The 17,438-nt window shown below is 40.9% G+C and overlaps 1 protein-coding gene across 4 annotated transcripts in view; it reads left to right on the top strand.

Moving 5' to 3' along the window:
- The window catches only part of TLK2 (tousled like kinase 2), a 105,977-nt gene that overhangs the window by 13,304 nt on the left and 75,235 nt on the right, over positions 1–17,438 (top strand). For all 4 annotated transcript variants that reach the window (XM_056547866.1, XM_056547867.1, XM_056547865.1 and 1 more), the window contains exon 2: positions 14,052–14,137. In XM_056547866.1, the coding sequence (XP_056403841.1) occupies positions 14,057–14,137 (81 nt within the window). In that variant the 5' untranslated portion in view covers positions 14,052–14,056. The remainder of the gene's footprint in view (positions 1–14,051; positions 14,138–17,438) is intronic.

Genomic DNA, 17,438 nt, shown 5'->3' with positions numbered 1-17,438 from the left:
CTTTATGGCTTAAAAACTGGACGGGTGATAACACTTCTAAATCTAGATTATGTGGTGTTCCCTGTCTAGGTAAAGTAATGTTTGGCCAACCATTGGACGATATCCTTGAGAAGGCTGCAGGTAGGAAAAAGAAATTTCCTGATGAGAAACCTAGCCAACCGCAAAAAACTTTTTGGCCCCAAACAAGAAACAAGTTCTCAAACTTTAGAGGTAAAGGAAAGTCGGGGAGGTGGAGCTACCAAAAAGGGGATAAAGGAAAATACTTTATCCTTAACCCCTCCCAACCTCCCAAAAAACAATGAGATGATACCTGTGGGAGGGAGACTGAGATTTTTTCTTCATCAGTGGTCAACAATAACCTCAAACTCCTGGATCCTGAATCTGATAGTCAGGATACAGGATAGAATTCTCGTCTCTCCCTCCTCCCAGATTTCTAGTCTCAAACCAATTTTCTCCTACTCTTTAGTCCAGGATGTTAGAGGGTGTCCAAAATCTTCATCTGGGTGCCATTTCCCGCGTTCCTGTCTCGGAGCAGGGCAAGGGTCACTATTCTTTCCTGTTTCTAGTACAGAAACCAAATGGCTCATATCATACAATCATAAACTTGAAGTTCCTCAAAAGGTTCATTGTGTACAAAAAAATTCAAGATGGAATCTTTGAAAACAGCAATCCTAATGATTGCCCCAGGGGCTTTAATGATAACTATGGATCTAAAAGATGCATATTACCATGTACCAATTCATGCAGATTTTCAGAAATATCTCATATTTGCAGTGCGTCTCAAAGAGAAGATTCTTCATTTCCAGTTTGTAGCCCTCCCGTCGGCATTGCATCAGCCCCCAGACTCTTCACAAAGTTAATGGTGGAGGTAACTGCCTCTTTAAGACTAAAACATATTATCATCCCATATCTGGACAATCTGCTTATATCAGCAGGTTCTCCAGAGCTTCTAAGAATCCATCAACATCAAGTAATCTGTTGTCTACAGGAATTAGGTTGGATCTTAAACCTGGAAAAATGGGATCTAGTTCCGAGCCACACAAAATTATTTCTGGGAATGACTCTGGACTCTGTATTGAGAACCACGTTCCTTCCAGGGGAAAAAATTACCTCTCTTTTAAGAAAAAATCTAAAAATTTCAGAGGAAAAAGTTGGTTTCAGTGAGAGAAGCCATGTCCATACTGGGCTCCATGACTTCTACTATCCCGGCCGTCCAGTGGGCTCAGTTCCACTCACGTATGCTGCAAGCCTTGACTCTGTCAGTATGGGAAAAAACCCAACTTTCCCTAGAAAATAAATTTCATCTATCCCCCAGGGTATCGAGGTCTCTGAATTGGTGGCTGAAAAAAAGCAAACCTTCAGAGGGGGGTTTGTTGGTTCCTGGACCAAACAATTATAACTACAGATGCGAGCGCTTGGAGCTGGGGAGCCCACATAAACCAACAATACTTCCAAGGTCAGTGGCCTCCTCATCTGGAAAAGTTCTCGTCAAACTACAAGGAGTTGAGAGCGATATGGGAATCTCTACAAGCCGCCAAGCATCTGGTAGTAAATCAGAACTTAAAGGTGTATTCAGACAACTCTACCGCAGTAGCGTTAATCAAACACCAAGGTGGCACAAAACACACAGCGCTACAAGCGCTATCTGCAAGAATTTTTGTTTGGTCAGAAACAAATGTAGCCTCCATCACGGCAGTGCATTTAAAGGGTTCCTGCAATCTAGTGGCGGATTTCCTGAGGCGGAAAACTTTAGACCCAGGGGAATGGTCCCTAAATCCCCTGATTTACCAGTCTCTAGTAAACAGATGGGGAAACCCATGTATAGATCTGTTTGCATCTCGGACGAATGCGAAAGTGGAGAGATTTTTTTTTTCTTTGAACCCAAGGGACAATCCAGAAGCAGTGGATGCTCTAGCCCAAGCTTGGAACTTTCCTCTGGCCTATGCGTTCCCTCCAATTCCTTTAATTGCCAGGTCACTAGCGAAAATTCGAGACAGCAGGCTGACAGTAATATTTGTGGCTCCCTTTTGGCCAAAAAGGGGCTGGTTCTGCCTTCTGAAAAGTTTGGCTATAGACCACCCTTATCCCTTACCTCTGATGGACAATCTTCTCCTCCAGGGACCAGTTTTGCATCAAGGAATTCAAAATCTACAACTCACGGCTTGGATTTTGAGGAGTCGATTTTTAAAGCAAAAAGGTCTGTCTAAAAAAGTAATTGCTACACTTCAAAAAAGTAGAAAACCTTCTACATCTAAAATTTATATGAAGATCTGGAACAAATTTGTTGACTGGATGTCTCCTAAAAGATTGAATCTTTCCAAACCTAATATCCCCTGTATCTTAGACTCCCTACAAGAAGGGTTTGAAAAGGGTTTATTGGTAAGTACCCTTAAAGTCCAGGTGGCGGCTTTATAGGGCCTTAGTCAGAATTAAACCTAGGATTCCAGTACGGACTCCTTCCTAGAATCTGAATTGGGTCCTTTCAGGGCTGACAGTCACTCCCTTCGAACTTTTGGAAGAAATCTCCCTAAGATTTTTTACTTTAAAAAACGCTTTCTTGATTGCTATAACTGCTCGGAGAGTGACTCTGTGGTGGAATCTGGCCTTTTTACCAAAAGTTGTTTCTAATTTTCACCGATCACAAGAGATTGTGCTCCCTTCTTTCTGTGACAATCCTAGGAATGAGCAAGAAAAAACTTTTAACACTCTAGATGTCAGGAGATGTCTGTTAAGATATCTAGAAGTAACTAATCCTTGGAGAAAAGACAACTCACTTTTACAATTTCAGGGGCCTAACAAAGGCAAAAAAGCCTCAAAGGACTCTATTGCGAGGTGGCTAAAAACGGTCATCTCTGAAGTTTACGTATCTAAAGGGGAACCAGTCCCGAAAGGACTTAAAGCTCACACTACTAGGGCCATGTCTACTTCATGGGCTGAAAAATCTGCTGCTTCTATAGATCAAATCTGCAAAGCTTCCACCTGGTCTAGTTCCCATACTTTCTTTAAGCATTATAGGCTTGATAATTCAGATAGTCAGGCTCTTTCCTTTGGTAGGAAAGTTCTACATGCTATTGTCCCACCCTAAATTATTTATTTAGTAGTTCTCTGGTGGCTGTCAAGGTGGACGAAGAATAAAAGTCAGAATTATGACTTACCGATAATTCGGTTTCTTTGAGTCCACCATGACGGCCCCTTCATACCCCCCCCCCCCTTGTTATATTATTTTATTATATTTGTGTTACCTATTCATCTTATCCTGTCCCTAAAGGGTAATTTGTAAAACACTGAGGAATGTTTGGAGGGGAGGGGCTTTTAAACTCTCTGTTCCTATTAGGTCCAAGGGGACCATCTCTCTGGTGGCTGTCATGGTGGACTCAAAGAAACCGAATTATCGGTAAGTCATAATTCTGACTTTTTCACCGTAGTACCCCTTTTAAGGGGTTAAAACAGTGACTTGTTTGTCCGTTTAACACATACAACATTTAGCCAGCTTTTTATTTTTCGTCTAAATTTGTTACACGAAAAGTCGTCGGCTGTCCCCATGCAACATTTACGTTTACATTTCATTAATATGGTGTTCTTATTTAGATCATTTTGTGTAGTGGTCACTGATTTTTAATGTGCAATTTTTTGTGGAATGTTTGAGATGTTGCATGGGTCAGATTTAGAAGTTATCAAAGGGCAGTACAACCCTGCTCTATAGAGGAGGAACACAGCTGAAGGCAACACTGTTAAAAAGAGTTATCTAAACACTGTACCTCCAACTATTCCAAAACTACAAGTCCCAGCATTATAGGACTGCCTATGGATGACACACATGAATGACATAGGAAGATGTAAGTTATACACTCGCCATATTGTGAATGGTGGTGGTACAGTACAGGCAATCTACAATAATCATTGTATGTGTGTGTACAGCATAAATCAAGAGAGGAAAAGGTTACAGAACAGGGCTGTCAGGCTTGCTCCCGAGAGCATTGAATCAGCAGAGTGAGGGAGGGGGAGGAGTCAGCACAGTGCAGGCAAGAGAGGGACCCTTTGACACAATTGAAAAGACCGTGAGCAGCAGTAATATGCTATTTTTTTGTGAAATATGGGTGATGGAGACATACAAATTACATATATGTTACTCCGTACCTGATCATGTATAACAGTTTTCTTTTTTTTTTAATGTGGTATCTGACAGGTACCCTTTTATCCTGTCTTGTGATTTAGTAGGGGTTCCAGTGGACAGACACGCTGATGAGACACATCACTTATCCTGTAGCTTGAGGATAACATTTAATATTTGCATAACGCCTTTAACTTTGCAGAACATTGAATAGTAAGCTTCATGTGCAATACATTTATTAGAGAAGCTAATGCAAAAAAAAAAAGTAAGCAGTCTCCCATAGCAACCAGTCAGGTTATTTCCCTTTTAAGGGGTTTCTGAGAAATTAAATCTGCCTGTTATAGGCCATTGCCACTAGTTGTTAACATGTCCTCTAACAGCGCACACAAACACATAAAAATAAAAAGTTATGAAGCAGAATGTCCAAGATTTGTTTTAGGTTCTTTTACTTTTTAAAGGGCTTGGAAAGATTTTAATAATTTTTCACAGAATTTTTATTGTTTTATTTCCTGAATGCAAAGGGAAGCAACTTTTTCTCCATGTTGGAGATAGCAGAGGGTGTTTATACATAGAGTAGTTTATAGACAAGGGTAGAGAAACCTTGGAGGACAGCTCACGCAGGTTGAGTAAACAAAGCAGATACAAGGCAGTCTGCAAAGCGGAGTCATATAGGCTGTGAACAAGTTGACAGAGGAAACAGAATTTCATACAGTATGTTTCAGAGGTTGTAGCAAAAAAAATACTTAAGGAACATTTTTTGTGTAAACCTATGGAGATTTTTATTTTATTTTTTATTTTTTTTACACTAGTGCAAGACAAGAATATTGGGGGAGATTTATCACTACCTGTGTGTTAGAAAAGTGGTGCAGTTGCCCATAGCAACTAATCAAATTTGATTTTCATTTTAAAAAGGGTCTCTGAAAAATGAAAAAAAAGATATGGTTGCTGTTACTGTGAGCAACTGCCCCCCCCCCTTTTTTTTTTTTTTTCCTCTGCACAAATTTTATTAAATCTCCCACAATGATTTTCAAAGGTGTTTTTGAGACATGAAGAGGCCTAAAACAAGTCTGTAAAAGATAAACTACATTGGAAATTTTGTGTTTTTCCATTGTGTTCAGTATGATTCATTTGGGAAAAAAAAAAAACGGATGCAAAATTTATGTTTTCAAAAATTGATAATAAAAAAAAAATGATATATGAATATAGCGGTATTCATTTAGTTAATGAAAAATGTTAGTCATAGGTTTTGATAACTGCATTGACGAAAAGTATTATGAAAATCCCCTCCGATTTTATCAATGAATGGAAACCTAATTGAAGTATTTGGGAGGGACAACTGCAATTACCGTTTTGGACTTCCGGTACTGCCTCCCTCAGATCAGTGAATAAGCCCATAACATTTTGGTCTAAAATCTGCTGGAGATTTAGTTGACTAAAACAGTTCTGATCCAATCCCAAGGTTAGGTTCACAATGCCTTATAATCAGTTACAGTTGTAAGGAGGAGGCCAGGTCCGGGACCTATTTATCTAGGGTTCCGGGAGTGATCCAATTAATGGTTTATCTTTTTTGTTTCCGTTGACACCTCTTGGAGATACTTTGGTCTAAGCTCATTTAAACTGTGCTGTTAGTTTACTTAGTTTCATTAGACTATGTGGTATCATTTAACCTGAGCTGTGCTATTGTATTGTTTCATTGGATTGGACCGTTTATCTGTTATCCCTGTTGTTGGACCTATGGCGCCCTGGCACATAGACTTCTACCTGGCCTACTTTGTATCTCTTGTGATTTATTAATTTACTGTTTACATAAGTTTATAGTTGTGTCTATTGATGTTCTGTCTCCTGAGGAAGCCAGGATGACTCCTGGTGGAAACGCGTCAAGACGAGACTGAAGTGTGCTTATTTGACTCTGTATCCATTAGGGTTCACGCATTAGATTAATCCCCCTCTGGGGATATCTACATGTGTTTTTGGTTTTTTTTTTTTTTTCCTTGGACAAGTTCATCTTTTAATATCTAGTAAAAAAAATTTTATATTTTTTTAAGCTACATCAGTCCTAGATTCACAGTGCAGAATTTACTTACTAAAATAATCCTAGTCAGAAACTTGAAAATTCTGCTTAGATGTGCCTAGGGCCGGGCGGTATACCGGTTCATACAGAGTACTGAAATTTTTGTGCTGCACGATATGAATTTTAACCCATACCGCAATACCAGTTTCCCCCTCGGGAATGAATAAATCAGCCCAGCGCTGCGCTGTCCCCACATCGGGGAACTAATCCTATGTGCGCTGTTCTCTCCCCCCCCCCCCCCCCCCCCAATTAATTATTAGCCCAGCGCTGTCCCCATCAGGGTAAATACTCACATGTCACCCGCATGCGCTGCCCTTCTCGTCCTGTTTGTTGCGGCCGCCGGCGCTGACACTCTATACCAGTGGTCTTCAACCTGCGGACCTCCATATGTTGCAAAGCTACAACTCCCAGCATGCCCGGACAGCAGTTGGCTGTCCGGGCATGCTGGGAGTTGTAGTTTTGCAACATCTGGAGGTCCGCAGGTTGGAGACCACTGCTCTATACTGTGCGGTATCCCTATGCCCGGGCTGCAAAAAATGAACAAAATTTTAACTTGCCTCCCGTTGGTCCGGTACCGGCCTCACTTGTTTCCTGGGGACGGGAACATGGGACAGCCGTCAGCCTATCACCGGCCACAGCGATGTTCCGTCTCGGCCGCTGATAGGCTGAGCCCACTGTCATGTAAGAAGCCGGCTTCTTACATGACAGTGAGCTCAGCCTATCACCAGCCGAGGCGAAACATCGCTGCGGCCGGTGATAGGCTGACGGCTGTCCAACGTTCCCGTCCCCAGTGTAAGGCCGACGTAGGTGCGTTAAAGTTTATTTTGTTTACCTTTTGCAGCCCGGGCATAGGGATACCGCACAGTATAGAGTGCCAGCGCCGGCGGCCGCAACAAACAGGGCGAGGAGGGCAGCGCTTGCGGGTGATATGGAAGTATTTACCCCAATGGGGATGTGGGCTGATAATTAATATGAGGGGGGGGGGGGGCTAGGAAATACCGTTATATACCGTAGAACAGGCAAAAGTTTAAATAATACCGTGATACACAAATTTGGTCATACCGCCCAACCCTAGATCTGCCTCAGATTACTTGTGTGCCATGGTTTTTGTATGGAAGTAGAAAGAAATTCAGTTAGTAAATTGTGCCGTATCATCCCAGCCTTAGTGTGAGCATCCTATGACTCTTGTCTCCATCATACGGTATAAGAACAAGTGCAAACTAGTAGTCAGCCAAAATGAATGTTCCTAGGAGACATTTTAGATCTTGTTGAGCAGGCAGACATGCCACCATTTTGAAATCTGATACGATACTTTGTAAAAATGTCAGTGATTTGTCAGAATTTACTTTGAAGGGATTGAAGCAGAGGAGGACTGGTTAATGTGACAGCTTGATATTTATAGAGATAATGGTCACCCTTACCACATCAGCTTTCTATAATGTATGGTACTTTTAATCTCCTGCGTCTTCACAGCAAATGATCCTCAGTTCTTATAAATGGTTCGTTCAATACATTGTTCTCTTGGTTTTTATTTTATTTATTATGCAACTTTCCAGTATATGTTGTGTGGATATAGTGGTCGTAAACATGCTGTCAATGCACAGTGTGGCTAGGATGTATATATAAAGCAGGCTGTACATACATGATAACTATTTGGTTAATGGCTATATCTCCAGATCACTCCATGAACATCTGGCTCGACCAAACCTTTGTTTTATGGATGTAGAGAAAAAGGGGAAAACCCTGCCAGTCTCCCCTAGTGGTGGCTTTTCTCCAAGAATGATATAAGCAGAGGGCTGCATGAACAATCTAGCAATTGTGTTTTGCCCTCTCCATTCCAACCTAAAGTCTTACGATAGGCTCTACTTAAACTTTCGTTTAAAAGGGTTATCCAGAAATAGAAAAACAGAGCTAATTTATTTAAAAAATAGCTCCACGTCTGTCCCTAGGTTGTGTGTGGTATTACAACTTGGCATCATTCACTTCAATGGAACTGAGCTGCAGAACCACACTCAATTTGGAGAGAGTGGAAGTTTAAAAAATAAAAATAAAAAAAAAATAAGAAATTAGCTCTTGATTTTCTATTCCTGGATGTCCCCTTTGAGTTTAAGTCAAATATTGGCCCATATAATTTGGGCTCTATAGGCTCAATTAAACTAAGGAGTCTCTGCCCTGAGACCTTCCAGATGGATTCCATCTGTAGTGAAAATTAAACCAGTGCTAGAAATGTGCCATCTCCTTAGACAGCAATGCAAAAGAAACACTTTCATTTTTTCGGCAGAGTTTGGCATCCATACATTTCTGCAGAGAGAATGGTGCAGCAGAATCCAATTGAGAACAATGGTAGGCTGCTGCACCGTAATTTCAAAGTGGAATTCTGCTCTGAATATACGTATTGTAAATAGGCCTTAACACTACACAGCAATTGGTTTTTAAGCTTTTTATTTGCATTTGATCCATTCTTTCAGCTGAAAAACACCTGTATTTCCCAAAATACCGTGTGAGAACATAGCCTAAGGGTACGTTCACACGCACAGATTTTTTAGCTGGTTTTCCGCTGCGTATTCGAAAGATGACAGGCTCTTCTCGGCTGTCCGCAGCAGATTTTCCGCGGTGGAATTTACGCTGCGGAAAATCTGACACCGTCCCTACTGACTTCAATGGGGCTTGAGGTGGATTTTCCGCAGTGTACATTCCGCCGTGGAAAATCGGCTGCGGACAGCCGAGAAGAGCCCGCCCACTTTAAAATACGCAGTGGAAAACACGCTAAAAAACCTGCGTGTGTGAACGATACGTTCACGCGAGCGTATCCCCAGCGCGTATTACGCTGCCGATCTGCCGCTGAAGGACCGCTGTATGCTGACTTTACAGGTGCCTGCTCGAAGCGGCAATACGCAAATCCACATTTGAAGATTTTTCTGTGAATTCTCAACAAAATTCATAACACTGCCAATTTTGAGCTCCCCCATTTGTTGTATGCCTCTTTCCACTGAAAATACACACAAAAAATCCTGCATACTTTACTACCCACCATTATCAAGTCCTCTAGTCTCAAACTGCAGTCCTCCGCCATCTGATGATGATTCATGTTCTCCGGTACCTGCCTGAGCCATTCATTGGGCTGAGAGAACACATGGGCCCTCATTTACTTAGAAAATCGGGTTGTAAGTCTATGTTGCTTTCTTACCCGACTGCTTTTTTCCCCCTGGTATTTATTATGTCGCATCCTGTATTGTCGCACAAGGGTTTTGTTGGTTTTGGTTTCCAAGGTTGTAAACCTGTAAACCTTTATAAATACATGGGAAAGCTCAGAAATGTCGAGTTACGCCCCTTTTTCGGGTTTGGAAGAATCCACATCGGGTCCGTCGGGAAAAAATGTTGCATCATGTCGCAGACTGGCGCACGATGTCTGCGACATGTCGCAGACAAAGATGCGCCAAAAAAACCCCACAAAACAAGTCGGGTTTAGAATAGTAAATGAGAGCCAATGTCCTCTCAAGGAGGAAGAGGAGGACTGCAGCAGAGACTGGAGGACTCCACAGTGGTAAAGTGGAGTGCACAGGGAACTATATAAAGTGTTTTTTATTTTTTATTTAATTTTTTTAGAAAAATTCAAGAGAAGCCTTAAATGCAGACATATTTTATAAACCCATGTGAACCAATAACATTCAAAGCTTCACCAGTCTGCTGGAAAAACGCATGTCTGCCCGCTTTCTGCCAAATTTCACAGCCACAACATGTGAACCCAGTGGCTGGTTAAGAGAAAAAAAGAATAAATATCGGGTACCACCCCTACACAACCTCTTGAAGACCGTAGGCAGGGAGACAATTAGCGAGTTTGTCTAGAGGAGAGGTAATGACAAAGTTGCGTATAGTGGGTTTCCTCAGAGGCAGGGAGATCCCAACGAGTAGCCAATTGGTCAAAGGAGGGAAGTGAGTGCGGGGGTCAACCACGTCAGCCCAGCAGAATAGGCCTCTCCTCCTCGCTTTCTAAGGGGCATCTTTTTGAAAACTTTCATCCACCGACACATATGAGGTCTTGTCTTTTGTGGGACCAAATGTACTTTTTAATAACTTTTCATTTTACCATAAAATGTAAGACTCAACCAAAATTTACTTTGTGTGAGGAGTATAAAAAGAAAACTGCAATTTTGCAACTTTTAGGAGGGTCTTTTTTTACACTAAACTTTATGGTAAAACTGATGTTTTCCTCTGTGGGTCAATACGATTAAAATTATACCAATGTTTTACATGCTTTACTGAAACTGTTCTATTTTCCCAAAAAATGCTCAAACTTTTTTAGCAAAATAAGTATGCTAAAAATTGCATTATTCTGACTCCCTATAACCTTCCAATATCTCCATATACAGGGCTATTTGGTAAACTTTTTTTTTTTTTTTGCCTGTAATCTGTAGTTTTTATCGGAACCATATTTATTTTGACTGAACTTTTTGATGGCATTTTATTTTGACATGTGATGTGACCAAAATCAGCAATGCTGGTGTTTTTTATTTTTTTACATTTACAATGTTAACCGTATTTTAACAGATAGGACATTTACGCATGCCACTCCTGGACGAAGGTCGTGCCGAAACGCGTGGTACTATCCCGGTCCCTTACCGTTTTATAATTTATTTTTATTTATTTATTTATTTTTAATGCCGTTCTCTGTGCAGATTAACAAACATTTTATTTTACTGGCTTTGACATTTTCACATGGCACGATACCAAATATATGTTTATTTTTATTAACAATATTTTATTAGAAAAATAGGAAAAGTAGTACTATGGGATGTAAAATTTTCAGACTGCTGGCAGTAAAGTGTGTAAAAAAATTAAATAAATAAATATATATACATACATACATACAAATATGTGTGTATATATATATATATATATATATATATATATATATATATATATATATATATATATATATATATATATATATAATATAATATTATATCTGCCGGCGCTCCTCCGGTAACCCACTGCGGCCATGATCCTCTTCCTGGTTGCTGGTCGTCGGTGAGTCATACTGCACCCGCCAATCACTGTCCGCAGTTAAGTCTTGCCTCGGCAGTGTGACGTTTTTGGCCTCGGCTTTGGTCTTCTTCCTGGTGCTGGGGCCAAAAACATCACACTACCGCTCAGCCTGAGTCTTGCCTTCCCTGTGACCAGTGATTGGCTGAGTGCAATATGACTCCCCGACCACCGGCAGCCAGGAAGAGGATCATGGCAGAGGCCAGACTGGGTTACTGAGATGAGCGGCGGCGTGTATGTATCCCTTGCCATCCAGCCTGAGAGGGGAGCATATTGCTGGGGAACACGCAGCTCATATCTCCTGATGGCAACAGGTCTGAGAAGTGAGGCCGGTGCGATCAACTACCTTTTGACACTTCTGAGCAACATATCAAACGTCGTTTTTAATGGGGTTCTTCCATGCAAATCTATATGCAAATCTGTATCCTGATGACTTTAGCCTCTGGCTACAAAGTTGCTAGTAGATTTAAATAAACAGGTATCCTACAAACATCGACATTATAGCGTAAGGTTAGGCTACTACACACAGACTTTTGTCACAACAATTGTGATAGATATGCTGCATGACAGTCACAGCCCATAGGAGTACATAGAGCGGTCGGGCATTTGACCTGCATGTGACTTTCTCTTCTTAACTGGATTTTTCTGTGATTTTTCTGGCTTTCTCCTATAGTCACGAAAAAGTATCATGTTATATGGGGAAAAGTAACACAGCTAAAGGTACAATTTCTAACTAGGTGAGACTTTTGTATCTCCAAGGAGTTGGATGACTGGTGTCTGTATGTAGGCCTGGCTGGATTCTTTACAATGATAATTTGTACAGACATTGTTATTCTTCCTAATCATGTGACCGCAGCATTATATGTAAGCCAGGCACAATACCTTGTGATCACATTGTATACGAAGCTTTGGGACTTGTCCGTGTGATTAGATTATGTCAATAAATCTTCCTGTAATGAACATTGCAAGTTTAATTTAGGCTCTTGTATATGAATAGTAGCTTAATCCATCTTAGACTTTCCCCCTTCTCTTGGCAGCAGCTGTTTTGGGAGGTATGTGGTGAGCGAGGTAAAATGGTGTCTGCTCTTAGAGAAAGGCCACATTTAATAAATAGAGGGAGGGAGGTCAGGGTGCGACGCTTATGAAATACCTTTTTAATAGGGAATACAGAGGCAAATGAACTACGTGAAATGTGTTTTTACATGTGGTTTCCTCTTTGCAGAAGGAGGCTTTGTCTGCATTGATTTACAGTCAGGTAAGGGAAAGAGGTCAACCATTAAAGGGCTTTGGGTTAGTGGGAGTCCCTATACATTACTGCCAGTAGCTGTATTGTATTACTCAAAGCTCCATTTTTACTGGGGAGTTTTGGAGGCCACGTGGCAGAATTGTTGAATAAAACCTGCCATTCTAAACACTTAGCTTAAAGCGTACCCGTCAGATCCAACACATTTTTTTTAAATGATATATCACTCAGTACCTAATCCTGCCCATGTACATCTAATTTGTGTCTAGCACCTTTTATTTTTTTATTACACTTTTTTAATTTTGCTCACTACTCTCAAAGGGAGGGGGCGGGGCCTCACTGTGCAGGTCTCTGCCCCCTCCCTCAGGATGCTGTCTGCTCACATCTCCTCTAGCATTAGCAAAACTACAACTCCCAGCTTGTCCTCACTGACAGTAGCGGGACACAAGCTGACAGTGGGAGGATTGTTCCTCCAGCTCTGAGCCCTGCGGTCACAGCTGTCAATCAAGGAAGTGTCCATGACATAGGTGATGACGCATGGACACAGCAGGACTAGTATGTGTCCAGGTTTCTTTGACTGGCTTTTTCAGTATGAAATACTGAAAATTTTCTGATTAAAGCAATTGCAAAACCTATTGGTTATACATGCTTTACAACATATCAAAAGTTTTTGTATCTGACAGTGCCCATTTATACTTTTGATTAAAACTGCTCTTCAAATGAAGAAGAAAAATGTATATATATCCTGCCATGTTGGATTATTACCTGAGGAACTTGGCAACAAGTATACCTGGAGGATAGTAATACCCCCCCCAATGGGGTGTGTAGTCCCCTGGACCAGATAGCCCCTATGTGTTACTGATAGAAATATACACTTGTCTGTTCACCCACTAATATTTTAAACTACATGTAATACACAACCTTTAAAAAATGTTAGTGAAGTCTGTGCAAATATGAGGTTGTACAGTGGAGTTTACTTTTTCTAAATTTAACCCTAGGAAACTTCCCCTTGGGTTTCACCTACTTTAAACGGGTATCCCAGCCTCTTTTATATAAAATCTATCTATCATCAAGCTTGATAATGGCTTTATAGAAAAGCTAAGACATTGCTGCTTTTTTGACATAAGTAATAACATTATGTTTTTTGCTTAAACTGGTGTGCTGCACCATTGCTTCCTTGAGGGGGTATATGTGTGTGTATATGTATGTATATAGTGTGATTCATGATTTCATGATGGTATTAAAATTAGACTCAATACTCCCCCTGCTCTTCCAGGGTCCGCCATTTGGATGCAGCAATTTAGCTTACCGTGAAATGGGCATCTTTATACTTTCAAATCTACTGCAGAAATATTTTGCCACTAAAAATCCATGCACTTGCTTTAGGAGAATCTATTGAAACTGTTTTGCATGAACAATTGGTCCTCATAGTCCTCATGCATGGCTATTTCATACATTATTATAGTACCTAATGTACCAAGTCTAAAATTATTTAAACACTTTATAATGTCATATTTCATACTGTATTAGTGCTTAGAGCTTTAAATGTTTAATTTACACGTCTTTTTATTTTTTCGTTGCAGAGGAAATGATGGAAGAATTGCATAGCCTGGACCCTCGGCGCCAGGAATTATTGGAAGCAAGATTTACCGGAGCTGGGGTTGCAAAGGTAATTTACATGGTTTAAAAAATTGGGTGGTTAGGCGTGTGACCTGTTTGGCTTTGGTTAAAGGGAATCCATTACATCTCTTAGGCTGCTTTCACACTATAGGATTCCCTGTTTTAAAGATTCGTTATAATGACCCGTTAACAAAACCATTAAAAACGGCTATTACAAAATCCCATTATAGTCTATGGGATTTTTACACTACCCGTCATAGCCCGTTATTAATAACAGACTTTATATTGTGAAGGGAGAAAGTAACGGTAGAAATAGTGCATGCACTATTTCTCCCTGTACTTTCTGCTGTCACGGCCGGGATTTTGTAGCGGCCGTTTAACAGACGTTTTTAATGGTTTTGTTAATGAGTCATTAAAACGGAGAATTCTATAATGTTAAAGCAGCCTTAGGCTGCCATTGCTAAAGGCAGGGTAACATAGCTGACACGCTGATTCCAGCATTCTTTGCTTATTAGGAGGCATGTGGCCTCACAGGGTGAGGAATCAAAGATATTTGAGGTTTACGAGGCAGTCCCCCCCCCCCAAACAGCAGCACCCCAGTGACCTGGGTGTGCAGTAAATTTCAGCATAGCTCTACTCAAACATCCACAAAAAACAACAAAGGGGGACACAGTGCTGCACCCCTTCACGATCTAGGGGGTCCTAGCATTGTTATGCCATCACTTTATAACATGACAATAACCATTTAAGTGACTAGACAAATACAGATTTCTTCATTGTGACAGTGTAGCTTACATGGCGTTTCCTGTCAAAAATACTAATGTTAATATTAATCATGTATAGCAAAAAATAAGTCAGAGTGGCACCACCACTAATCTGGGTGTCAGTATGAACACTATTCACGGAACAGTAAATGATACACTCGATGGGTAACAGGTGTAAAACAATTTGTCCGGCGGTTTCACGCAAAGGACGGAAGAAGCGCGTTAATCCTTTGCGTGAAACCGCAGGCATTCGCCTCTGAGCGCCCCACGCCAAATATACCTGCCTATCGGATGTTACGCCTGTGAGAGGAGCCGTTCAGTGTACCGGAGCGGTGAGTGCAGGATTGTCTTCTTTCTATATTTATTGCACTTAACCCCTTAAGGACCGGGTTTTTTTACGTTTTTGCATTTTCGTTTTTTGCCCCTTGCCTTTAAAAAAATCATAACTCAATTTTGAGTTTTTCAATTTTGCACCTAAAAATCCATATGATGGCTTATTTTTTGCACCACCAATTCTACTTTGTAATGACGTCAGTCATTTTGGCCAAAAATCTACGGTGAAACGGAAAAAAAAAAATCAGTGCGACAAAATTTAAAAAAAAAACGCTGTTTTGTAACTTTTGAGGGCTTCCGTTTCTACGTAGTACATTTTTCGGAAAAAGTGACACCTTATCTTTATTCTGTAGGTCCATACGATTAAAATGATTCCCTACTTATATAGGTTTGATTTTGTCGGACTTCTGGAAAAAATCATAACTACATGCAGGAAAATTAATACGTTTAAAATTGTCATCTTCTGACCCCTATAACTTTTTTATTTTTCCGTGTATGAGGGCTCATTCATTGTGATCTGAAGTTTTTAACGGTACCATTTTTGCATTGATAGGACTTATTGATAAATTATATAAAAAGTGACCAAAAATGCACTACCTGTACGCCCTTGGTCCCTAAGGGGTTAAAGGAGATGTCCGGCGAAGACTTTTTCTATTCCATCCTGCCCAGGCTGCAAAAAAAGACAAAACAAACTTTCACTTACCTCCCTACGTTCCCCTGGAGCTCCGCAACAGCTGATCGGTCAGCCGGGCTGTTTGCTTCCTACTTCCTTTTGCCCGGTACATGGCGCTTCAGCCTATCACCAGCCGCAGCAATGTCCCGCCTCGTCTGGTGATAGGCTGAAGCGCCGTGTGATATACCGGGCTAAAGGAAGTAGCCCAGGCAGGATGAAATAGAAAAAGTCTGCACCGGACATCTCCTTTAATATTAATCATAATAACTATTATTATTATTATTTTTTTTTCTTCAATTTCATTTTTCGATGAAAATCCGTGTATGTAAAAAAATTGCCAGGTTTTTGGCTGCATTGAGTAATATTGACTCTGTTTTTAAGAGATTGCAAAGATACATATCAAACTGTCATGGGAAAGATGCCTTAGTATTTGATATAGCGTGTGTGTATAAATATCACGATGAATGCCTTTTCAATGTATTATTTCTAAAGAAAGTCTTAAAGGTGTTCTCCACCATAAGGTGATTTTAGTACGTACCTGGCAGACAGTAATGGACATGCTTAGGAAGGATCTGCTCTTGTCTTGGGGCTAAATGGCCGTGTTGTGAGATTACCATAACACTGTGGCTAGCTTTTTGTGAACTGGTATTTCCTGTTTGAATTTTTTCTTCTTTTGCCTACAAATCCCATAATTCCATTTTCCTCCCTCCCACACATCAGCCACCCCACCCATTGAAACATGAATGAGCTGCATCCATTCGAAAGACCAGTAGGTTTTCAATCAGGGTGCCTACAGCTGTTGCATTAGTTGCAGATTTATCTCTCTCCCACCAAGTGATCCCTCCACCCATTGAAGCAGACAGGCTCCCTGTCATCAGCTGACTAGTCAGTGAGTCAGGTCTCGGCCGCATTGCAACCTGGGAAAAATCTGATAAAACAGTCATTTTGTATGCTGATAAAAATAAATATTGGGTTAAAAATCACAGAAGAATTGTGAGAAAACCGTCACACACAGGTACAGACACTATATTATGAACTGCATTAACTTTACAGCCCCTGTAGCATAGTCAGATAAAAATTACGATCCCTATTTCGCTGTCGCCCTTACTTCATTGTAACCACTATGAAGTGCTACGTTCCTTTGTGTTTATATTAAAGTAAATATATACTGTATTATATTCTAATTAATGATCACAATGCCTCTTTTGTCTTTAGGGCGGAGGTAACATGACTCCTGTGCCTAATATTGCAGGAGGTCAGCTGTTGTATGTCAGTCTGCCCTAAATAACACAAGCAGAGAAACCTAATTTTAGCGCTTAACTTCTTAACGATGCAGGACGTATATTTATGTCCTGCACCACCTCCTGCGATATAATGCGGGGTCATGCAGTGACCCAGCATCATATCGGGTCTGTCCTGCGGCTAATACCGGACATCACCGATTGCGGAGATGCCCGGTATTAACCCTTCAGACACGGCAATCAAAGTTGCCCTCTGCATCTGAAGTTAAGCCGAAAGCATCCCGGCAGCTCAGTCGGGCTTTTCAGGACCGCTGTGGTGAAATCGCGGCGTCCCGAACA

Source organism: Hyla sarda, chromosome 12, assembly GCF_029499605.1.
Source record: "Hyla sarda isolate aHylSar1 chromosome 12, aHylSar1.hap1, whole genome shotgun sequence".
Lineage (NCBI taxonomy): Eukaryota > Metazoa > Chordata > Amphibia > Anura > Hylidae > Hyla > Hyla sarda.
The sequence above is the reverse complement of the archived record's forward strand: the minus strand, read 5'-3'. Positions and strand labels throughout refer to the sequence as shown.